The sequence below is a fragment of the Salmo salar genome, chromosome 04 (genome assembly GCF_965601325.2).
Source record: "Salmo salar chromosome 04, fSalSal1, whole genome shotgun sequence".
Classification (NCBI taxonomy): domain Eukaryota; kingdom Metazoa; phylum Chordata; class Actinopteri; order Salmoniformes; family Salmonidae; genus Salmo; species Salmo salar.
This window is the reverse complement of record NC_138294.1, coordinates 2,652,501-2,677,500: the sequence shown is the minus strand read 5'-3', so window position 1 is coordinate 2,677,500 and position 25,000 is coordinate 2,652,501. Positions and strand designations below refer to the sequence as shown.

At 47.9% G+C, this 25,000-nt stretch overlaps 1 protein-coding gene across 2 annotated transcripts in view; it reads right to left on the bottom strand.

Annotated features, from left to right (window-relative positions):
- The window catches only part of uba6 (ubiquitin like modifier activating enzyme 6), a 45,288-nt gene that overhangs the window by 10,574 nt on the left and 9,714 nt on the right, over positions 1 to 25,000 (bottom strand). For both annotated transcript variants that reach the window (XM_082973845.1, XM_082973844.1), the window contains exons 8-27: positions 24,534 to 24,656; positions 24,338 to 24,461; positions 21,696 to 21,799; positions 19,173 to 19,235; positions 18,987 to 19,063; positions 18,483 to 18,549; positions 17,310 to 17,453; positions 14,187 to 14,254; positions 13,990 to 14,068; positions 11,421 to 11,501; positions 11,172 to 11,249; positions 10,542 to 10,723; positions 10,208 to 10,313; positions 9,792 to 9,881; positions 7,831 to 7,911; positions 6,417 to 6,545; positions 5,762 to 5,813; positions 5,512 to 5,575; positions 2,768 to 2,837; positions 1,003 to 1,074 (exon numbers count right to left, since the gene is read on the bottom strand). In XM_082973845.1, coding sequence (XP_082829971.1) covers positions 1,003 to 1,074; positions 2,768 to 2,837; positions 5,512 to 5,575; positions 5,762 to 5,813; positions 6,417 to 6,545; positions 7,831 to 7,911; positions 9,792 to 9,881; positions 10,208 to 10,313; positions 10,542 to 10,723; positions 11,172 to 11,249; positions 11,421 to 11,501; positions 13,990 to 14,068; positions 14,187 to 14,254; positions 17,310 to 17,453; positions 18,483 to 18,549; positions 18,987 to 19,063; positions 19,173 to 19,235; positions 21,696 to 21,799; positions 24,338 to 24,461; positions 24,534 to 24,656 — 1,854 coding nt within the window. The remainder of the gene's footprint in view (positions 1 to 1,002; positions 1,075 to 2,767; positions 2,838 to 5,511; positions 5,576 to 5,761; positions 5,814 to 6,416; positions 6,546 to 7,830; positions 7,912 to 9,791; positions 9,882 to 10,207; positions 10,314 to 10,541; positions 10,724 to 11,171; positions 11,250 to 11,420; positions 11,502 to 13,989; positions 14,069 to 14,186; positions 14,255 to 17,309; positions 17,454 to 18,482; positions 18,550 to 18,986; positions 19,064 to 19,172; positions 19,236 to 21,695; positions 21,800 to 24,337; positions 24,462 to 24,533; positions 24,657 to 25,000) is intronic.

The following is a 25,000-nucleotide window of genomic DNA, read 5'->3' as shown; positions in this document are numbered from 1 at the left end:
TAATATACTGTATTAATCAAACTTCACATTCTCATCTGTCTCAATACACTAGCCAGATCAATACATTAATCAATACATTAACCAATAAACAAATGTGGCAATTCCTACATCATTAAAACAACCACTCAATCCATTAAACAACCGCTCAATCCATTAAACAACCGCTCAATCCATTAAACAACCGCTCAATCCATTAAACAACCGCTCAATCCATTAAACAACCGCTCAATCCATTAAACAACCGCTCAATCCATTAAACAACCGCTCAATCCATTAAACAACCGCTCAATCCATTAAACAACCGTTCAAGCCATTAAACAACCGCTCAATCCATTAAACAACCGCTCAATCCATTAAACAACCGCTCAATCCATTAAACAACCGCTCAATCCATTAAACAACCGCTCAATCCATTAAACAACCGCTCAAGCCATTAAACAACCGCTCAAGCCATTAAACAACCGCTCAATCCATTAAACAACCGCTCAATCCATTAAACAACCGCTCAATCCATTAAACAACCGCTCAATCCATTAAACAACCGCTCAAGCCATTAAACAACCGCTCAATCCATTAAACAACCGCTCAATCCATTAAACAACCGCTCAATCCATTAAACAACCGCTCAATCCATTAAACAACCGCTCAATCCATTAAACAACCGCTCAATCCATTAAACAACCGCTCAAGCCATTAAACAACCGCTCAAGCCATTAAACAACCGCTCAATCCATTAAACAACCGCTCAATCCATTAAACAACCGCTCAATCCATTAAACAACCGCTCAATCCATTAAACAACCGCTCAATCCATTAAACAATCACTCAATCCATTAAACAACCACTCAATCCATTAAACAACCACTCAATCAATCCAAAAATCAATCCATCAATCAATCAGCAATATTTATCAATACATTAAGTGAATCTATCAATACAGTCCGTCAATCAATCCATCCATCCATAACCCAGTGTAGTCCACAGCACCAGTGGTATCCTTACCTTCTCTGCTGGCCTGTACTCCGGGATGGTAATCTCTGACAACATCCTGGACACTGCTTCCTGTGACAGATCCTGCGGACAGACACGGGGTGGGGTCAAAAACCATTTCAATTCAGGAAGTGAACTGAAAGTTAAAACTCCAATTCTCTTCAATAGATTCCAATGGATTTGGAACTGAGCCCAACCCTGGAAAGACGACCTCGTTACTAGTGAAGGGGGGGGTAATTCATTACATATCGTACGGTCCCTGGTAATTCATTACATATCGTACGGTCCCTGGTAATTCATTACATATCGTACTGGTCCCTGGTAATTCATTACATATCGTATCGGTCCCCTGGTAATTCATTACATATCGTATCGGTCCCTGGTAATTCATTACATATCGTATCGGTCCCTGGTAATTCATTACATATCGTATGGTCCCTGGTAATTCATTACATATCGTATGGTCCCTGGTAATTCATTACATATCGTATGGTCCCTGGTAATTCATTACATATCGTATGGTCCCTGGTAATTCATTACATATCGTATGGTCCCTGGTAATTCATTACATATCGTATGGTCCCTGGTAATTCATTACATATCGTATGGTCCCTGGTAATTCATTACATATCGTATGGTCCCTGGTAATTCATTACATATCGTATGGTCCCTGGTAATTCATTACATATCGTATGGTCCCTGGTAATTCATTACATATCGTATGGTCCCTGGTAATTCATTACATATCGTATGGTCCCTGGTAATTCATTACATATCGTATGGTCCCTGGTAATTCATTACATATCGTATGGTCCCTGGTAATTCATTACATATGGTATGGTCCCTGGTAATTCATTACATATGGTATGGTCCCTGGTAATTCATTACATATGGTATGGTCCCTGGTGATTCATTACATATGGTATGGTCCCTGGTAATTCATTACATATGGTATGGTCCCTGGTAATTCATTACATATGGTATGGTCCCTGGTAATTCATTACATATCGTATGGTTCCTGGTAATTCATTACATATGGTATGGTCCCTGGTAATTCATTACATATGGTATGGTCCCTGGTAATTCATTACATATGGTATGGTCCCTGGTAATTCATTACATATCGTACGGTCCCTGGTAATTCATTACATATCGTACGGTCCCTGGTAATTCATTACATATCGTACGGTCCCTGGTAATTCATTACATATCGTACGGTCCCTGGTAATTCATTACATATCGTATCGTACGGTCCCTGTTAATTCATTACATATCGTATGGTGAGGTCCCTGGTAATTCATTACATATCGTACGGTCCCTGGTCCCTGGTAATTCATGACATATCGTATGGTCCCTGGTAATTCATTACATATCGTACGGTCCCTGGTAATTCATTACATATCGTACGGTCCCTGGTAATTCATTACATATCGTATGGTCCCTGGTAATTCATTACATATCGTATGGTCCCTGGTAATTCATTACATATCGTATGGTCCCTGGTAATTCATTACATATCGTACGGTCCCTGGTAATTCATTACATATCGTACGGTCCCTGGTAATTCATTACATATCGTATGGTGAGGTCCCTCAGTATGGTGATAATATGGTATGGTGGGGTCCCTGGTAATACCCAGCCCTACCAGTAACTGATTCATACTCTATACAGAGGAGAGATAGAGAGATAGTGAAAGAGAGATAGTGAAAGAGAGATAGATAGTCAGATAGAGAGAGACAGATATATATATAGGGATATAGAGAGAGTGTGTGTGTACCTTCTCTGAGTAGGGGATGTTGTAGATTTCAGCATAAAGCCGAGCTGCGCTCACGACAAAACTGAAGTGCCTGATGGGGGAAACAGAGGGAAATGACAGTTAGAAATAATGGGGAGAAAATGGGAGGTCACCAACAGGTCAATTTAGAGAGAGAGGAAGAGCAGGGGTCACCAACAGGTCAATCTAGAGAGAGAGGTGTAGAGCAGGGGTCACCAACAGGTCAATCTAGAGAGAGGAAGAGCAGGGGTCACCAACAGGTCAATCTAGAGAGAGAGGAAGAGCAGGGGTCACCAACAGGTCAATCTAGAGAGAGAGGAAGAGCAGGGGTCACCAACAGGTCAATCTAGAGAGAGGAAGAGCAGGGGTCACCAACAGGTCAATCTAAAGAGAGAGGAAGAGCAGGGGTCACCAACAGGTCAATCTAGAGAGAGAGGAAGAGCAGGGGTCACCAACAGGTCAATCTAGAGAGAGGAAGAGCAGGGGTCACCAACAGGTCAATCTAAGAGAGAGGAAGAGCAGGGGTCACCAACAGGTCAATCTAGAGAGAGGAAGAGCAGGGGTCACCAACAGGTCAATCTAGAGAGAGGAAGAGCAGGGGTCACCAACAGGTCAATCTAGAGAGAGAGGAAGAGCAGGGGTCACCAACAGGTCAATCTAGAGAGAGAGGAAGAGCAGGGGTCACCAACAGGTCAATCTAGAGAGAGGAAGAGCAGGGGTCACCAACAGGTCAATCTAGAGAGAGAGGAAGAGCAGGGGTCACCAACAGGTCAATCTAGAGAGAGGAAGAGCAGGGGTCACCAACAGGTCAATCTAGAGAGGGCTGTAGAGCAGGGGTCACCAACAGGTCAATCTAGAGAGGGCTGTAGAGCAGGGGTCACCAACAGGTCAATCTAGAGAGGGCTGTAGAGCAGGGGTCACCAACAGGTCAATCTAGAGAGAGGAAGAGCAGGGGTCACCAACAGGTCAATCTAGAGAGAGAGGAAGAGCAGGGGTCACCAACAGGTCAATCTAGAGAGAGGAAGAGCAGGGGTCACCAACAGGTCAATCTAGAGAGAGGAAGAGCAGGGGTCACCAACAGGTCAATCTAGAGAGAGAGGAAGAGCAGGGGTCACCAACAGGTCAATCTAGAGAGAGAGGAAGAGCAGGGGTCACCAACAGGTCAATCTAAAGAGAGAGGAAGAGCAGGGGTCACCAACAGGTCAATCTAGAGAGAGGAAGAGCAGGGGTCACCAACAGGTCAATCTAGAGAGAGAGGAAGAGCAGGGGTCACCAACAGGTCAATCTAGAGAGAGGAAGAGCAGGGGTCACCAACAGGTCAATCTAGAGAGAGGAAGAGCAGGGGTCACCAACAGGTCAATCTAGAGAGAGGAAGAGCAGGGGTCACCAACAGGTCAATCTAGAGAGAGGAAGAGCAGGGGTCACCAACAGGTCAATCTAGAGAGAGAGGAAGAGCAGGGGTCACCAACAGGTCAATCTAGAGAGGGCTGTAGAGCAGGGGTCACCAACAGGTCAATCTAGAGAGAGGAAGAGCAGGGGTCACCAACAGGTCAATCTAGAGAGAGAGGAAGAGCAGGGGTCACCAACAGGTCAATCTAAAGAGAGAGGAAGAGCAGGGGTCACCAACAGGTCAATCTAAAGAGAGAGGAAGAGCAGGGGTCACCAACAGGTCAATTTAGAGAGAGGTGAAGAGCAGGGGTCACCAACAGGTCAATCTAGAGAGAGAGGAAGAGCAGGGGTCATCAACAGGTCAATTCTGAAAGTACATGCAATTTTCAAACGTTCCACCGCAAACTGTCATAAACAAATAGTATAGCTAGTATACTTAGTATAGTATAGCTAGAATAATTAGTTTAGCTAGCAGCATAGCTAGTATAGCTAGCTGTATAGTTAGCAGTACAGCTAGTATAGCTAGCAACATTGCTAGTATAGTTATTATAGCTAGCAGTATAGCTAGTATAGTTATTATAGCTAGTGTAGTATAGCTAGAATATTTAGTATAGCTAGCAGCATAGCTAGTATAGCTAGCTGTATAGTTAGCAGTACAGCTAGTATAGCTAGCAGCATCGTTAATATAGCTAGCAGCATAGCAGCATAGCGAGTATAGCTAGCAGCATAGCTAGCAGCATAGCTAGTATAGCTAGAATAATTAGTATAGCTAGCATCATAGCTAGTACAGCTAGCAGCATAGCTAGTATAGGTAGTATAGCTAGCATCATAGCTAGTATAGCTACAATAATTAGTATAGCTAGCAACATAGCTAGTATAGCTAGCAGCATAGCTAGTATAGCTAGAATAATTAGTATAGCTAGTATAGCTAGCATCATAGCTAGCAGTATAGCTAGCAGCATAGCTAGTATAGCTAGCATCATAGCTAGTATAGCTAGCATCATAGCTAGTATAGCTAGAATAATTAGTATAGCTAGTAGCATAGCTAGTATAGCTAGAATAATTAGTATAGCTAGCAGCATAGCTAGTATAGCTAGCAGCATAGCTAGTATAGCTAGCATCATAGCTAGTATAGCTAGCATCATAGCTAGTATAGCTAGCATCATAGCTCGTATAGCTAGCATCATAGCTCGTATAGCTAGCAGCATAGCTAGTATAGCTAGCATCATAGCTCGTATAGCTAGCATCATAGCTCGTATAGCTAGCATCATAGCTCGTATAGCTAGCAGCATAGCTAGTATAGCTAGCATCATAGCTAGTATAGCTAGCATCATAGCTAGTATCGTTGGTCTACTCACAGTGAGTCCTTCAGGTCAAACTCTATGGGAGACGGGGGTCGTTTAGGTGACTGCCAGAATAAACCTGCAGAACAAGGACAGAGATAAGAAGACTGGACAATATAACGGGCTGCAAAAGTCTTTGGTGTGTGTGTGTGTCGTGTGTGTGTGTGTGTGTGTGTGTGTGTGTGTGTGTGTGTGTGTGTGTGTGTGTGTTTATTGACGGCAACAGGGAATCTATAGACAAAGATCAACAGAGAGAGATACTTACTGCCGTCCTTTAACCGGGTGTCCAGGGGGAAGGAGTGCAGCAGCTGTAGAGCCTACACACACACACACACACACACACACACACACACACACACACACACACACACACACGGAAACAAGGTTATGGTGTGTGTGTGTCTGTGTGTGTCTCTTTGTGTGTCTACTGTCAGTGTGTGTGTGTGTGTCTCTTTGTGTCTATACTGTCAGTATGTGTGTGTGTGCTGTCAGTGTGTGTGTGTGTGTGTGTGTGTGTGTGTGTGCTGTCAGTGTGTGTGTGTGTGTGTGTGTGTGTGTGTGTGTGTGTGTGTGTGTGTGTGTGTGTCTGCTGTCAGTGTGTGTGTGTGTGTGCTGTCAGTGTGTGTGTGTGCTGTCAGTGTGTGTGTGTCTCTGTGTCTATACTGTCAGTGTGTGTGTGTGCTGTCAGTGTGTGTGTGTCTCTGTGTCTATACTGTCAGTGTGTGTGTGTGCTGTCAGTGTGTGTGTGTCTCTGTGTCTATACTGTCAGTGTGTGTGTGTCTCTGTGTCTATACTGTCAGTGTGTGTGTGTCTCTGTGTCTATACTGTCAGTGTGTGTGTGCTGTCAGTGTGTGTGTGTGTGTGTGTGTGTGTGTGTGTGTGTGTGTGTGTGTGTGTGTGTGGGGGGGGGGTAATGTTACCTTTCTCTTGAAGTACTTGTCGAATTTGAGGCGTGCCAGAATGATACAGTGTTCCCATTGGCTGGGCCGTCGACTCAGCAACTTGACTACCTGGAACGCCCCCTCTAGAGTCTCCCTCTGCTGCATCCTCTACACACACACACACACACACACACACACACACACACACACACACACACACACACACACACACACACACACACACACACACACACACACACACACACACCACAGACGCAGAGACACACACAGACGCAGAGACGCACACAGACGCAGAGACGCACACAGACGCAGAGATGCACACACACACACACACACACAGATGCAGACGCAGACAGAGACACACACACACACACATACGCACAGACACACATCAAACACTGTGCAATTTTCTCCCCTATAATAATGAACAAATGTCCCACACCTCAGTGTTAATTACTGTCTGTCCCATATCTCAGTGTTAATTACTGTCTGTCCCATATCTCAGTCTTAATTACTGTCTGTCCCATATCTCAGTGTTAATTTACTGTCTGTCCCATATCTCAGTCTTAATTACTGTCTGTCCCATATCTCAGTGTTAATTTACTGTCTGTCCCATATCTCAGTGTTAATTTACTGTCTGTCCCATATCTCAGTGTTAATTTACTGTCTGTTAACATCCCATATCTCAGTGTTAATTTACTGTCTGTCCCATATCTCAGTGTTAATTTACTGTCTGTCCCATATCTCAGTGTTAATTTACTGTCTGTGTCCCATATCTCAGTGTTAATTTACTGTCTGTCCCATATCTCAGTGTTAATTTACTGTCTGTTACTGTCTGTCCCATATCTCAGTGTTAATTTACTGTCTGTCCCATATCTCAGTGTTAATTTACTGTCTGTGTCCCATATCTCAGTGTTAATTTACTGTCTGTTAACATCCCATATCTCAGTGTTAATTTACTGTCTGTTAACTGTACTGTCCCATATCTCAGTGTTAATTTACTGTCTGTTAACGTCCCATATCTCAGTGTTAATTACTGTCTGTCCATATCTCAGTGTTAATTTACTGTCTGTTACTATCTGTCCCATATCTCAGTGTTAATTTACTGTCTGTCCCATATCTCAGTGTTAATTAACTGTCTGTTAATGTCCCATATCTCAGTGTTAATTTACTGTCTGTTAACGTCCCATATCTCAGTGTTAATTTACTGTCTGTTAACGTCCCATATCTCAGTGTTAATTTACTGTCTGTCCCATATCTCAGTGTTAATTTACTGTCTGTTACTATCTGTCCCATATCTCAGTGTTAATTTACTGTCTGTTAACGTCCCATATCTCAGTGTTAATTTACCAGGATTTCTGGAAAAAGCTGAACATTTAGGGAAAGTTACGGGAACTTTGCAACCCGAGTCATGAGTAGAAGCTGTTCCCACCTGTAGCACGGCTTCTGCTGAGGAGTGGGTCTGCCAGAACATATTATAGATGGTGGGCTTGTGGGCAAACGCACTCTCAAACTACAGACAGAGAGACAGAGGGAGAGAGGGAGAGAAAGACAGGGTGAGAGAGAGAAAGACGGAAAGGGAGAGAGAGACGGAAAGGGAGAGAGAGGAGAGAGAGAGTGAGAGAAAGACAGAAAGGGAGAGAGAGGGAGAGAAAGACAGAAAGGGAGAGAGGGAGAGAGAGGACAGAAAGGGAGAGAGAGGGAGAGAGGGAGAGAGAGGAGAGAAAGAAGAGAGAGAGAAAGACCGAAAGGGAGAGAGAGGGAGAGAAAGGGAGAGAGACAACAAATCAAAATGAAATCAAATGTTATTTGTCACGTGCTCCAAATACAATAAGTGTAGACCTCACCGTGTAATGCTGACTGACAAGCCCTTAACCAACAATGCAGTTCAAGAAATAGAGTTAAGAAAACATTAACTAAATAAACTAAAGTTAAAAATAAAAAAGTAACACTAAATAATAATAATGAAGCTATATACAGGCAGTACCGGTACCGACTCAGTGTGCGGGGGTACAGGTTAGTCGAGGTAATTTGTACATGTAGTCGGGGGGTAAAGTGACCATGCATAGACAATAAACAGCGAGTAGCAGCAGTGTAAAAACATGTGTAAATAGTCCGGGTGGCCATTTAAATAATTGTTCAGCAGTCTTGTGGCTTCTGGGTAGAAGCTGTGTTCAGGGTGTGGTGTCCTCAACATATTCTAGAACCCTCCATATTAGAATGGACCATAGCCAGTTAGATTAGTCCTATCACCTTGTCCCTTGCCCATTGGATGGTGTGTTCTATAATAACCAGTTAGATTAGTCCTATCACCTTGTCCCTTGCCCATTGGATGGTGTGTTCTACAATAACCAGTTAGATTAGTCCTATCACCTTGTCCCTTGCCCATTGGATGGTGTGTTCTATAATAACCAGTTATAATAGTCCTATCACCTTGTCCCTTGCCCATTGGATGGTGTGTTCTATAATAACCAGTTAGATTAGTCCTATCACCTTGTCCCTTGCCCATTGGATGGTGTGTTCTATAATAACCAGTTAGATTAGTCCTATCACCTTGTCCCTTGCCCATTGGATGGTGTGTTCTATAATAACCAGTTAGATTAGTCCTATCACCTTGTCCCTTGCCCATTGGATGGTGTGTTCTATAATAACCAGTTAGATTAGTCCTATCACCTTGTCCCTTGCCCATTGGATGGTGTGTTCTATAATAACCAGTTAGATTAGTCCTATCACCTTGTCCCTTGCCCATTGGATGGTATGTTCTATAATAACCAGTTAGATTAGTCCTATCACCTTGTCCCTTGCCCATTGGATGGTGTGTTCTATAATAACCAGTTAGATTAGTCCTATCACCTTGTCCCTTGCCCATTGGATGGTATGTTCTATAATAACCAGTTAGATTAGTCCTATCACCTTGTCCCTTGCCCATTGGATGGTGTGTTCTATAATAACCAGTTATAATAGTCCTATCACCTTGTCCCTTGCCCATTGGATGGTGTGTTCTATAATAACCAGTTAGATTAGTCCTATCACCTTGTCCCTTGCCCATTGGATGGTGTGTTCTATAATAACCAGTTAGATTAGTCCTATCACCTTGTCCCTTGCCCATTGGATGGTGTGTTCTATAATAACCAGTTAGATTAGTCCTATCACCTTGTCCCTTGCCCATTGGATGGTGTGTTCTATAATAACCAGTTAGATTAGTCCTATCACCTTGTCCCTTGCCCATTGGATGGTGTGTTCTATAATAACCAGTTAGATTAGTCCTATCACCTTGTCCCTTGCCCATTGGATGGTGTGTTCTATAATAACCAGTTATAATAGTCCTATCACCTTGTCCCTTGCCCATTGGATGGTGTGTTCTATAATAACCAGTTAGATTAGTCCTATCACCTTGTCCCTTGCCCATTGGATGGTGTGTTCTATAACAGCAGGGAAAGACTTGAGGGTGCAGAACGGAATCTCCTCTTCTGGTGGGTCCCTCTGTCAATACACAAAGATATGGACATTCAAAAACACAGGCATCTGGTAATACATGGCTGGTACGACCAATGAGAGAGACAGACAGACAGACAGAGAGGCAGACAGAGAGGCAGACAGACAGACAGACAGACAGAGGCAGACAGACAGACAGACAGACAGACAAACAGAGAGGCAGACAGAGAGGCAGACAGAGAGGCAGACAGACAGACAGACAGACAGACAGACAGACAGACAGACAGACAGAGGCAGACAGACAGACAGACAGACAGGCAGGCAGACAGGCAGGCGCAGACAGACAGACAGGCAGACAGACAGGCGGTACGTACATGGCTGTTGTAAGACTCGGTCAGGTTGGGCACGATGATCTCCGTGTGTCCTTTGGTTCCCATGGTACCGGAATCCAGAAGAGCCTTCTGATTGGATACACTGCGGCTGTGGGGTTAACCAAATCAGAGAGAGGCGAAACATGATCAATTAGTGTTGATTAATAATCCCAGTTTATCCCCTTTCCCCCCCTTCAATTCAATAAGGAAAACATTATTTATCCCTGAGGTGCAGTTACTTTGGCCACGTGAGTCTACAACAACAATATATACAACATACCACAACTATTCTGCAATGACACATAACCATTCACATCACCATAACCCCCCCCCTCACCTGTCGACGTATCTGCGAGCCTCTACATTGTCCAGCGCCGTGACAACCAGATGTAGGCGGGAGTAGAACAGGTCGTTGTAGACCCCCTCAGTGGCAGGACACACCTTGTTGAGGTGAGCGTCTACCTGCATCTCTGGGTTGATCTCCAAGGTCGCCAAGGCTGCTGTGGTGCTCTTAGGTTTCTGATGGAGGGAGGGAGGGAGGGAGGGAGGGAGAAAGGCAGAGGGAGGGAGGGAGAGAGGCAGAGGGAGGGAGGGAGGGAGGGAGGGATGGAGGGGCAGAGGCAGAGTGGGAGGCAGAGAGGGAGGCAGAGAGGCAGGCAGAGAGGCAGGCAGAGAGGCAGGCAGAGAGGCAGGCAGAGAGGCAGAGAGGGATGGAGAGAAGGAAGGAGGGAGGGAGAGAGAGGGGGAGAGAGGGGCAGAGGGAGGCAGGAAGGGAGAAAGAGGGAGGGAGGGAGGGAGGGAGGGAGGGAAGTCAGACAAGTTATTATGATGTGGACAAAACGTATAAGGGATGATGATTAATAAATGTATCAATAATGATGGTCAGTGTGTGTGTGTGTGTGTGTGTGTGTGTGTGTGTGTGTGTGTGTGTGTGTGTGTGTGTGTGGTGTGTGTGTGTGTGTCTGACCTGTATGTGCTGAGATCTGAAGAGGAACTGTCTGTTGAGGTTGGACTTCTCTATCAGGTCTGGGTCCGTCACACACACCTGGGGAAAAGGTCATCAATCAATACCGCTAAATCAATCAATCAATCAATCAATCAATCACACACATTAACTAATGAATTTACTAATGAATTAACCAATCAGTCTGTCATGCACACGTGGCGACCACAGAAGAGAACAGGTAATAATCAAAATCAACCAACCAATCCCTACCTCTCCTGAGCTCTTGGCCAATCCCACTCCCAGCAGGGCAAAGTTCTTGAGCATCTCACAGCCAATGGCTCCACAGCCCACCTGGAGAAGACACCGCCCCCCCCAGCACACTGTCATCAACTACACCATCAGTCCCTTCAAACCTTCCTTCCTTCCTTCTCTTCCTTCCTTCCTTCCTTCAGCTAAACTGTCATCAACTACACCATCAGTCCCTTCAAACCTTCCTTCCTTCCTTCCTTCCTTCCTTCCTTCCTTCCTTCCTTCCTCTCCTTCCCTTCAGCTAAACTGTCATCAACTACACCATCAGTTCCTTCAAACCATCCTTCCTTCCTTCCTTCCTTCCTTCAGCTAAACTGTCATCAACTACACCATCAGTTCCTTCAAACCATCCTTCCTTCCTTCTTCCTTCAGTAACTGTCATCACTACACCATCAGTCCCTTCAAACCATCCTTCCTTCCTTCCTTCCTTCAGCTAAACTGTCATCAACTACACCATCAGTCCCTTCAAACCATCCTTCCTTCCTTCCTTCCTTCCTTCCTTCCTTCCTTCAGCTAAACTGTCATCAACTACACCATCAGTCCCTTCAAACCTTCCTTCCTTCCTTCCTTCCTTCAGCTAAACTGTCATCAACTACACCATCAGTTCCTTCAAACCTTCCTTCCTTCCTTCCTTCCTTCCTTCCTTCCTTCCTTCCTTCAGCTAAACTGTCATCAACTACACCATCAGTCCCTTCAAACCATCCTTCCTTCCTTCAGCTAAACTGTCATCAACTACACCATCAGTTCCTTCAAACCATCCTTCCTTCCTTCCTTCAGCTAAACTGTCATCAACTACACCATCAGTCCCTTCAAACCATCCTTCCTTCCTTCCTTCAGCTAAACTGTCATCAACTACACCATCAGTCCCTTCAAACCATCCTTCCTTCCTTCCTTCCTTCCTTCCTTCCTTCCTTCCTTCCTTCCTTCCTTCAGCTAAACTGTCATCAACTACACCATCAGTCCCTTCAAACCATCCTTCCTTCCTTCCTTCCTTCCTTCCTTCCTTCCTTCAGCTAAACTGTCATCAACTACACCATCAGTCCCTTCAAACCATCCTTCCTTCCTTCCTTCATTCAGCTAAACTGTCATCAACTACACCATCAGTCCCTTCAAACCATCCTTCCTTCCTTCCTTCCTTCCTTCCTTCCTTCCCTTCCTTCCTTCCTTCCTTCCTTCCTTCCGTAAACTGTCATCAACTACACCATCAGTCCCTTCAAACCATCCTTCCTTCCTTCCATCCATCCATCCTTCCTTCCTTCCTTCCTTCCTTCCATCCATCCATCCATCCATCCATCCATCCATCCATCCATCCTTCCTTCCTTCCTTCCTTCCTTCCTTCCTTCCTTCCTTCCTTCCTTCCTGTAAACTGTCCAAAAACAGACACACTGATTTGGGACAGACCATCAAAGCAACACTTGTTTTTAGATGGTGGGGTCACATGTTCAGATATCAACATGGGGTCAAAGGCCAGAAAGGTTTGAGGACCCCTGTATTAGTGTGGGTACTGATACATGTGGGTTGTAACAGCGTGGGTTGTAACAGCGTGGGTTGTAACAGCGTGGATTGTAACAGCGTGGATTGTAACAGCGTGGATTGTGATAGCGTGGGTCGTAACAGCGTGGATTGTAACAGCGTGGATTGTAACAGAGTGGATCGTGATAGTGTGGGTTGTGACAGCGTGGGTTGTGATAGTGTGGGTTGTAACAGCGTGGGTTGTGCAAGCGTGGATTGTGATAGCGTGGGTTGTAACAGCGTGGATTGTAACAGAGTGGATCGTGATAGTGTGGGTTGTAACAGCGTGGGTGGTGATAGTGTGGGTTGTCACAGCGTGGGTTGTCACAGCGTGGGTTGTCACAGCGTGGGTTGTCACAGCGTGGGTTGTGATAGTGTGGGTTGTAACAGCGTGGGTCGTAACAGCGTGGGTCGTGAAAGTGTGGGTTGTAACAGCGTGGGTTGTGCTGGTGTGGGTTGTAACAGCGTGGGTTGTAACAGCGTGGGTTGTGATAGTGTGGGTTGTAACAGCGTGGGTCGTAACAGCGTGGGTCGTAAAAGTGTGGGTTGTAACAGCGTGGGTTGTGATAGTGTGGGTTGTAAAGGTGTGGGTTGTAACAGCGTGGGTTGTGATAGTGTGGGTTGTTACAGCGTGGGTTGTAACAGCGTGGGTTGTAACAGCGTGGGTTGTAACAGCGTGGGTTGTAACAGCGTGGGTTGTGATAGTGTGGGTTGTAACAGCGTGGGTTGTGATAGTGTGGGTTGTAACAGCGTGGGTTGTTACAGCGTGGGTTGTAACAGCGTGGGTTGTAACAGCGTGGGTTGTAACAGCGTGGGTTGTGATAGCGTGGGTTGTAATAGCGTGGGTTGTGATAGTGTGGGTTGTAACAGCGTGGGTTGTTACAGCGTGGGTTGTAACAGCGTGGGTTGTGATAGTGTGGGTTGTAACAGCGTGGGTTGTGATAGTGTGGGTTGTAACAGCGTGGGTTGTTACAGCGTGGGTTGTTACAGCGTGGGTTGTAACAGCGTGGGTCGTCACCATAAAGACTCTCAGCTTGTGGAGTTCCAGACACATGGTTTCCCCGATGCAGACCCTCAGCCCGTCGTACCGATCACCCCTACACACACACACACACACACACACACACACACACACACACATTCTTTGTGACAATGTGTTTCACATTCTTTGTAATGTTCTTTGTGTGTGTGTGTGTGTGTGTGTGTGTGTTTTACCTGGGGATAAACTCCTCTGCAGATAGAGACTGTAGTGGTTTCACTACCTCGATGGCATCTAGATAGAACTAGAAAGAGAGGAGAGAGAGAGAGGAGAGAGAAGGAGAGAGAGAGAGAGAGGAGAGAAGAGAGAGAGGAGAGGAGAGAGAGGAGAGAGAGAGAGAGGAGAGAGAGAGAGAGGAGAGAGGAGAGAGAGAGAGAGAGAGAGGAGAGAAGAGAGAGGAGAGAGAAGAGAGAGGAGAGAGGAGAGAGAAGAGAGAGGAGAGAAGAGAGAGGAGAGAGGAGAGAAGAGAGAAGAGAGAGGAGAGAGAGAGGAGAGAGAAGAGAGAAGAGAGAGGAGAGAGGAGAGAAGAGAGAAGAGAGAGAAAGAGAGAGAGAGGAGAGAGAAGAGAGAAGAGAGAGAAGAGAGAGAGAGGGAGAGAGAGAGGGAGAGAGTGAGGAGAGAGAGAGGAGAGAGAGAGGAGAGAGAGAGGACAGAGGAGAGAGAGAGAGAGGAGAGAGAGAGAGAGGGGAGAGTGAGAAAGGGAGAGAGGGAGAGAGGAGAGAGGAGAGAGAGGGAGAGAGAGAGGGAGGAGACCACAGTATTACAGAAAAATAAATGATTCACCAACCAATCAGATGTATTGATCAGTCTGTGTGGTGGATAGCAGTAGGTTGACCTACCCAACCAACCAATCAGATGTATTGATCAGTCTGTGTGGTGGATAGCAGTAGGTTGACCCTACCCAACCAACCAATCAGATGTATTGATCAGTCTGTGTGGTGGATCAGCAGTAGGTTGACCTACCCAACCAACCAATCGATGTATTGATCAGTCTGTGTGTGGATAGCAGTAGGTTGACCTACCCCACCAATCAGATGTATTGATCAGTCTGTGGGTGGAAGCAGTAGGTTGACCTACCCAACCAATCAGATGTATTGATCAGTCTGTGTGGTGGATAGCAGTAGGTTGACCTACCCAACCAACCAATCAGATGTATTGATCAGTCTGTGTGGTGGATAGCAGTAGGTTGACCTACCCAACCAACCAATCAGATGTATTGATCAGTCTGTGTGGTGGATAGCAGTAGGTTGACCTACCCAACCAACCAATCAGATGTATTGATCAGTCTGTGTGGTGGATAGCAGTAGGTTGACCTACCCAACCAACCAATCAGATGTATTGATCAGTCTGTGTGGTGGATTAGCAGTAGGTTGACCTACCCATACCCAACCAATCAGATGTATTGATCAGTCTGTGTGGTGGATAGCAGTAGGTTGACCTACCCAACCAACCAATCAGATGTATTGATCAGTCTGTGTGGTGGATAGCAGTAGGTTGACCTACCCAACCAACCAATCAGATGTATTGATCAGTCTGTGTGGGTGGATAGCAGTAGGTTGACCTACCCAACCAACCAATCAGATGTATTGATCAGTCTGTGTGGTGGATAGCAGTAGGTTGACCTACCCAACCAACCAATCAGATGTATTGATCAGTCTGTGTGGTGGATAGCAGTAGGTTGACCTACCCAACCAACCAATCAGATGTATTGATCAGTCTGTGTGGTGGATAGCAGTAGGTTGACCTACCCAACCAACCAATCAGATGTATTGATCAGTCTGTGTGGTGGATAGCAGTAGGTTGACCTACCCAACCAACCAATCAGATGTATTGATCAGTCTGTGTGGTGGATAGCAGTAGGTTGACCTACCCAACCAACCAATCAGATGTATTGATCAGTCTGTGTGGTGGATAGCAGTAGGTTGACCTACCCAACCAACCAATCAGATGTATTGATCAGTCTGTGTGGTGGATAGCAGTAGGTTGACCTACCCAACCAACCAATCAGATGTATTGATCAGTCTGTGTGGTGGATAGCAGTAGGTTGACCTACCCAACCAACCAATCAGATGTATTGATCAGTCTGTGTGGTGGATAGCAGTAGGTTGACCTACCCAACCAACCAATCAGATGTATTGATCAGTCTGTGTGGTGGATAGCAGTAGGTTGACCTACCCAACCAACCAATCAGATGTATTGATCAGTCTGTGTGGTGGATAGCAGTAGGTTGACCTACCCAACCAACCAATCAGATGTATTGATCAGTCTGTGTGGTGGATAGCAGTAGGTTGACCTACCCAACCAACCAATCAGATGTATTGATCAGTCTGTGTGGTGGATAGCAGTAGGTTGACCTACCCAACCAACCAATCAGATGTATTGATCAGTCTGTGTGGTGGATAGCAGTAGGTTGACCTACCCAACCAACCAATCAGATGTATTGATCAGTCTGTGTGGTGGATAGCAGTAGGTTGACCTACCCAACCAACCAATCAGATGTATTGATCAGTCTGTGTGGTGGATAGCAGTAGGTTGACCTACCCAACCAACCAATCAGATGTATTGATCAGTCTGTGTGGTGGATAGCAGTAGGTTGACCTACCCAACCAACCAATCAGATGTATTGATCAGTCTGTGTGGTGGATAGCAGTAGGTTGACCTACCCAACCAACCAATCAGATGTATTGATCAGTCTGTGTGGTGGATAGCAGTAGGTTGACCTACCCAACCAACCAATCAGATGTATTGATCAGTCTGTGTGGTGGATAGCAGTAGGTTGACCTACCCAACCAACCAATCAGATGTATTGATCAGTCTGTGTGGTGGATAGCAGTAGGTTGACCTACCCAACCAACCAATCAGATGTATTGATCAGTCTGTGTGGTGGATAGCAGTAGGTTGACCTACCCAACCAACCAATCAGATGTATTGATCAGTCTGTGTGGTGGATAGCAGTAGGTTGACCTACCCAACCAACCAATCAGATGTATTGATCAGTCTGTGTGGTGGATAGCAGTAGGTTGACCTACCCCAACCAATCAGATGTATTGATCAGTCTGTGTGGTGGATAGCAGTAGGTTGACCTACCCAACCAATCAGATGTATTGATCAGTCTGTGTGGTGGATAGCAGTAGGTTGACCTACCCAACCAACCAATCAGATGTATTGATCAGTCTGTGTGGTGGATAGCAGTAGGTTGACCTACCCAACCAACCAATCAGATGTATTGATCAGTCTGTGTGGTGGACAGCAGTAGGTTGACCTACCCAACCAATCAGATGTATTGATCAGTCTCCTACCCATTGCTGTAGCGGGCCGAACTTCCCCGTCAGGGCCTTGAGGACCTCCTGACTGGCGATGCCCCCCACCGCCGCGGACAACGGAGGGAGAGAACCCTGCGCCGTTCTGGACAGACAACACACCAACTCACTATTCACTGGAGCCTGGAGAGAGGAGAGAGGAGAGAGGAGAGAGGAGAGGAGAGAGGAGAGAGGGGAGAGGGGAGGGAGGAGGATGGGAGAGAGGAGAGAGGAGGATGGGAGAGAGGAGAGAGGAGAGAGGGGAGGGAGGAGGATGGGAGAGGAGAGAGGAGAGGAGAGGAGAGAGGAGAGAGGAGAGAGGAGGATGGGAGAGAGGAGAGAGGAGGATGGGAGAGAGGAGAGAGGAGAGAGGGGAGGGAGGAGGATGGGAGAGGAGAGAGGGGAGGGAGAGAAGAGAGAGGGAGTGGAGAGGAGAGACGGGAGAGGAGAGAGGAGAGACGGGAGTGGAGAGGAGAGAGGGAAAGACAGGAGAGGAGAGAGGGGAGGACGGGAGAGGGAGGGAGAGAGGAGAGAGAGAAGGACAGGAGAGGAGAGAGGAGAGGGAGAGAGGAGAGGGAGAGAGGAGAGAGAAGGACAGGAGAGGAGAGAGAGAAGGACAGGAGAGGAGAGAGGGAGGGAGAGAGGAGAGGGAGGGAGAGAAGAGAGAGGGAGGGAGAGAAGAGAGAGGGAGGGAGGAGAGGGAGAGAGGAGAGGGAGAGAGGAGAGGGAGAGAGGAGAGAGAGAAGGACAGGAGAGGAGAGAGGGAGGGAGAGAGGGAGGGAGAGAGGAGAGAGAGAAGGACAGGAGAGGAGAGAGGAGAGGGAGAGAGGGAGGGAGAGAGGAGAGAGAGAAGGACAGGAGAGGAGAGAGGGAGGGAGAGAGGAGAGAGAGAAGGACAGGAGAGGAGAGAGGGAGGGAGAGAAGAGAGAGGGAGGGAGAGAAGAGAGAGGGAGGGAGGAGAGGGAGAGAGGAGAGGGAGAGAGGAGAGAGAGAAGGACAGGAGAGGAGAGAGGGAGGGAGAGAGGGAGGGAGAGGGAGAGAAGAGAGAGGGAGGGAGAGAAGAGAGAGGGAGGGAGAGAGGAGAGGGAGAGGGAGGAGAGGACGGCAGTGTCACGAGTGTGAGTGTGAGTGTGCGCACCTAAGTGCCACAGTGTGTGTAGATGAAACACTCACTCTGGTTGTCAAGGTGAGGTTGACTTCCTCTGTTAGTTTGACCAGAACCTCCGCATCCTGACAGCACCTGGAGAGAACAACCAATCACAACCAGCTTTACAGGAAGTAGAGGCTAGGGACCAACCAGCTATACAGGAAGTAGGGGCTAGGGACCAACCAGCTATAGAGGAAGTAGGGCCTAGAGACCAGCCAGCTATACAGGAAGTAGAGGCTAGGGACCAACCAGCTATACAGGAAGTAGGGCCTAGAGACCAGCCAGCTATACAGGAAGTAGAAGCTAGGGACCAACCAGCTATAGAGGAAGTGGGGGCTAGGGACCAACGAGCTATACAGGAAGTAGAGGCTAGGGACCAACCAGCTTTAGAGGAAGTAGGGGCTAGGAACCAACCACTCCCGGGGGGAGGGGCTAGGGAGTAGGGGGAGGGGGAAGGGGCTAGGTGGAGGGACTAGGGACTAGAGGGTAGGGACTAGGGGGTAGAGGGTAGGGACTAGGGGTTGTGTTACCCGATATTGGGCAGTCTGTTGTGTTGCTCCTGGAAGGCATCGAGAGCCAGCATGGCGGCGTGGATCTGCAGCGGGGCCTGAGGGACACATTCACAATGGACAAAACAGGAAACTGCTCAGAGACGGCTCCAACACACAGCAGAGCAAAACACACCTTCACACAGGAGCTGACCTATGACCTCTCACCTCTGGTTTGCTGAAGTCGGGAGTCAGGACCCGAGGCTCAGACAGCTGCTGCTCCATCGTCTCCTGAAGAACACAGAGACACACGGACAGAGGGACACGGACAGAGGGACATGGACAGAGGGACACGGACAGAGGGACACGGACAGAGGGACAGAGACGTTTCAGGAAAAGACCACTGCAAACAGTCTTGTGGTGTTTCATTAGTCCACTGTTGATATCAGCCCCAAAACAATCAGCAAGCAACTTGTTGACGCAGCACGAAGCAGAACGACGCAGAACGACGCAGAACGACGCAGAACGACGCAGTACGACGCAGAACGACGCAGCACGACGCAGCACGACGCAGCACGACGCAGCACGACGCAGAACGACGCAGTACGACGCAGAACGACGCAGCACGACGCAGCACGACGCAGAACGACGCAGAACGACGCAGTACGACGCAGAACGACGCAGTACGACGCAGAACGACGCAGAACGACGCAGAACGACGCAGTACGACGCAGAACGACGCAGCACGACGCAGAACGACGCAGAACGACGCAGTACGACGCAGAACGACGCAGAACGACGCAGCACGACGCAGCACGACGCAGAACGACGCTTTCTGGAAACTAAATCTGGACAACTTGATTACTGACAGGCAAAACATTTCGGGACTGTATCACCAGCGGACTAATATATATATATTAATATTAAAGATAGAATTTTCCTTTAAGACTGTATCACCAGCGGACTAATAAATATATATTTATATTAAAGATGGAATTTTCCTTTAAGTGTAAAGCATTTAAAAAGCGTTATGTCATTTATGAACGTCGTGTTGTGGTTGTGTGGTGGTTGTGTTGTGGTTGTGTTGTGGTTGTGTTGTGGTTGTGGTTGTGGTGTGGTTGTGGTTGTGTGGTGGTTGTGTTATGGTTGTGTGGTGGTTGTGTGGTGGTCGTGTTGTGGTCGTGTTGTGGTCGTGTTATGGTCGTGTGGTGGTTGTGTGGTGGTTGTGTTGTGGTTGTGTTGTGGTTGTGTTGTGTGGTGGTTGTGTTGTGGTCGTGTTGTGGTCGTGTTGTGGTCGTGTTATGGTCGTGTTATGGTCGTGTGGTGGTTGTGTTATGGTTGTGTTGTGGTTGTGGTTGTGTGGTGGTTGTGGTGTGGTTGTGGTTGTGTTGTGGTTGTGGTGTGGTTGTGTTGTGGTTGTGGTGTGGTTGTGGTGTGGTTGTGTTGTGGTTGTGTTGTGGTGTGGTTGTGTGGTGGTTGTGTGGTGGTTATGTGGTGGTTGTGTTGTGGTTGTGTGGTGGTTGTGGTTGTGTTGTGGTTGTGTGGTGGTTGTGTGTGGCGGTTGTGGTGGTGGCGGTTGGTGTGTGTGGTTGTGGGTTGTGTTGTGGTTGTGGGTGTGGTGGTGTGGTGTGGTGGTTGTGTTGTGGTTGTGTGTGGGGTTGTGGTTGGGGTGTGGTTGTGTGTGTGGTTGGTGTGGTGGTGTGGTGGTGTGTGGTGGATGGGTTGTGTGTGGTGGTGGTGGTGTGTTGCGGTTGTGTTGCGGTTGTGTTGCGGTTGTGGTTGGGGGGGGGGGGGGGGGGGGGGGGGGGGGGGGGGGGGGGGGGGGGGGGATGGTTGTGTGGTGGTTGTGTTGTGGTTGTGTGGTGGTTGTGTGGTGTGTGGTGGTGTGTTGTGGTTGTGTGGTGGTTGTGTGGTGGTTGTGGTTGTGTTGTGGTTGTGTTGTGGTTGTGTTATGGTTGTGTGGTGGTTGTGTTGCGGTTGTGTTGTGGTCGTGTTGTGGTCGTGTTGTGGTCGTGTTGTGGTCGTGTTGTGGTTGTGTGGTGGTTGTGTGGTGGTTGTGTGGTGGTTGTGTGGTGGTTGTGTTATGGTTGTGGTGTGGTTGTATTGCGGTTGTGTTGCGGTTGTGTTGCGGTTGTGTGGTGGTTGTGTTGTGGTTGTGGTTGTGGTTGTGTGGTGGTTGTGTTGTGGTTGTGTGGTGGTTGTGTTGTGGTTGTGTTGTGGTTGTGGTTGTGTTGTGGTTGTGTTGTGGTTGTGTTGTGGTTGTGTTGTGGTTGTGTGGTGGTTGTGTTGTGGTTGTGTGGTGGTTGTGGTGTGGTCGTGTGGTGGTCGTGTGGTGGTCGTGGTGTGGTTGTGGTGTGGTTGTGTTGTGGTTGTGGTGTGGTTGTGGTTGTGTTGTGGTTGTGGTGTGGTTGTGGTTGTGTTTGTGTTGTGTTGTGTGGTGGTTGTGGTGTGGTTGTGGTGTGGTCGTGTTGTGGTTGTGTTGTGGTTGTGTGGTGGTTGTGGTGTGGTTGTGGTGTGGTTGTGGTGTGGTTGTGGTTGTGTTGTGGTTGTGTGGTGGTTGTGGTGTGGTCGTGGTGTGGTCGTGTGGTGGTTGTGTGGTGGTTGTGTGGTGGTTGTGGTTGTGGTGTGGTTGTGGTGTGGTTGTGGTGTGGTTGTGGTGTGGTTGTGGTGTGGTTGTGTTGTGGTTGTGTTGTGGTTGTGGTGTGGTTGTGGTGTGGTTGTGTTGTGGTTGTGTTGTGGTTGTGAACTTACGAAGCTGTATGTTCTGGGGGTTTTGACCAGCAGGAAGAAGCCTCCATGTGCATAGGGCTGCAGACAGGACGTGTCCCCTATGGTGAAACTGTAGGGAGAGAGGACTGGCACACACACACTATTATCAACAATAATACAAGACTACTACCCTGTGACCTGTCATAGGACTGTCGTATCAGTACCTGTGACCTGTCATAAACCTGTCGTATCAGTACCTGTGACCTGTCATAAGCCCGTCCTATCAGTACCTGTGACCTGTCATAAGACTGTCCTAGCAGTACCTGTGACCTGTCATAAACCTGTCCTATCAGTACCTGTGACCTGTCATAAGCCCGTCCAATCAGTACCTGTGACCTGTCATAAGCCCGTCCAATCAGTACCTGTGACCTGTCATAAGCCCGTCCTATCAGTACCTGTGACCTGTCATAAGCCCGTCATATCAGTACCTGTGACCTGTCATAAGCCCGTCCTATCAGTACCTGTGACCTGTCATAAGCCCGTCCTATCAGTACCTGTGACCTGTCATAAGCCCGTCCTATCAGTACCTGTGACCTGTCATAAGCACGTCCTATCAGTACCTGTGACCTGTCATAAGCCCGTCCTATCAGTACCTGTGACCTGTCATAAGCCCGTCCTATCAGTACCTGTGACCTGTCATAAGCCCGTCCTATCAGTACCTGTGACCTGTCATAAGCCCGTCATATCAGTACCTGTGACCTGTCATAAGCCCGTCCTATCAGTACCTGTGACCTGTCATAAGCCCGTCCTATCAGTACCTGTGACCTGTCATAAGCCCGTCCTATCAGTACCTGTGACCTGTCATAAGCCCGTCCTATCAGTACCTGTGACCTGTCATAAGCCTGTCCTATCAGTACCTGTGACCTGTCATAAGCCTGTCCTATCAGTACCTGTGACCTGTCATAAGCACGTCCTATCAGTACCTGTGACCTGTCATAAGCCTGTCCTATCAGTACCTGTGACCTGTCATAAGACTGTCCTATCAGTACATGTGACCTGTCATAAGCCCGTCCTATCAGTACCTGTGACCTGTCATAGGACTGTCCTATCAGTACCTGTGACCTGTCATAGGACTGTCCTATCAGTACCTGTGACCTGTCATAGGACTGTCCTATCAGTACCTGTGACCTGTCATAGGACTGTCCTATCAGTACCTGTGACCTGTCATAGGACTGTCCTATCAGTACCTGTGACCTGTCATAAGCCTGTCCTATCAGTACCTGTGACCTGTCATAAGCCTGTCCTATCAGTACCTGTGACCTGTCATAAGCCTGTCCTATCAGTACCTGTGACCTGTCATAAGCCTGTCCTATCAGTACCTGTGACCTGTCATAAGCCTGTCCTATCAGTACCTGTGACCTGTCATAAGCCTGTCCTATCAGTACCTGTGACCTGTCATAAGCCTGTCCTATCAGTACCTGTGACCTGTCATAAGCCTGTCCTATCAGTACCTGTGACCTGTCATAAGCCGTCCACGTCCTGGACCTGCAGCCGTCCACGCCTGTGACCTGTCATAAGCCCGTCCTATCAGTACCTGTGACCTGTCATAAGCCCGTCCTATCAGTACCTGTGACCTGTCATAAGCCCGTCCTATCAGTACCTGTGACCTGTCATAAGCCCGTCCTATCAGTACCTGTGACCTGTCATAAGCCCGTCCTATCAGTACCTGTGACCTGTCATAAGCCCGTCATATCAGTACCTGTGACCTGTCATAAGCCCGTCCTATCAGTACCTGTGACCTGTCATAAGCCCGTCCTATCAGTACCTGTGACCTGTCATAAGCCCGTCCTATCAGTACCTGTGACCTGTCATAAGCCCGTCCTATCAGTACCTGTGACCTGTCATAAGCCCGTCCAATCAGTACCTGTGACCTGTCATAAGCACGTCCTATCAGTACCTGTGACCTGTCATAAGCACGTCCTATCAGTACCTGTGACCTGTCATAAGCCTGTCCTATCAGTACCTGTGACCTGTCATAAGCCTGTCCTATCAGTACCTGTGACCTGTCATAAGCCTGTCCTATCAGTACCTGTGACCTGTCATAAGCCTGTCCTATCAGTACCTGTGACCTGTCATAAGCACGTCCTATCAGTACCTGTGACCTGTCATAAGACTGTCCTATCAGTACATGTGACCTGTCATAAGCCCGTCCTATCAGTACCTGTGACCTGTCATAGGACTGTCCTATCAGTACCTGTGACCTGTCATAAGCCTGTCCTATCAGTACCTGTGACCTGTCATAAGCCTGTCCTATCAGTACCTGTGACCTGTCATAAGCCTGTCCTATCAGTACCTGTGACCTGTCATAAGCCTGTCCTATCAGTACCTGTGACCTGTCATAAGCCTGTCCTATCAGTACCTGTGACCTGTCATAAGCCTGTCCTATCAGTACCTGTGACCTGTCATAAGCCTGTCCTATCAGTACCTGTGACCTGTCATAAGCCTGTCCCTATCAGTACCTGTGACCTGTCATAAGCCCGTCCTATCAGTACCTGTGACCTGTCATAAGCCTGTCCTATCAGTACCTGTGACCTGTCATAAGCCTGTCCTATCAGTACCTGTGACCTGTCATAAGCCCGTCCTATCAGTGCCTGTGACTTGTCATAAGCCCGTCGTATCAGTACCTGTGACCTGTCGTGCGGTGCCGTTCAGTGAGTCCATGCCGTTGACCTCTCTGAAGAGAACGCTCTGTCCAGTCTGGAGGCCGTGGGTCCTGCTGTCCATACAGGTTACCACCCCTGGGTTACCCTGCAGATCAGAGGTCAGAGGTCAGAGACGACGAGGGAGGGTGTGTGTGTGTGTGTGTGTGTCTGTCTGTACCTGTGTGATGTTCTGGATAAACATCTCCTTGGCTTCCTCTCCCGTGGGGTCCGACACCTCAAACTGGTCCCCAAAGTCACAGAACACTCTCACACAGATCCCATACGCGTCACATCCAATGAACTGCAAGGAAACAGAGACATCATGCTTTTAGTTCCTGGGGGGAGGTCTGACCCTGATAGGAGGGTCTAGAGGTCTGACCCTGATAGGAGGGTCTAGAGGTCTGACCCTGATAGGAGGGTCTAGAGGTCTGACCCTGATAGGAGGGTCTAGAGGTCTGACCCTGATAGGAGGGTCTAGAGGTCTGACCCTGATAGGAGGGTCTAGAGGTCTGACCCTGATAGGAGGGTCTAGAGGTCTGACCCTGATAGGAGGGTCTAGAGGTCTGACCCTGATAGGAGGGTCTAGAGGTCTGACCCTGATAGGAGGGTCTAGAGGTCTGCCCGAGGGGGCGGGCCCCCTGATAG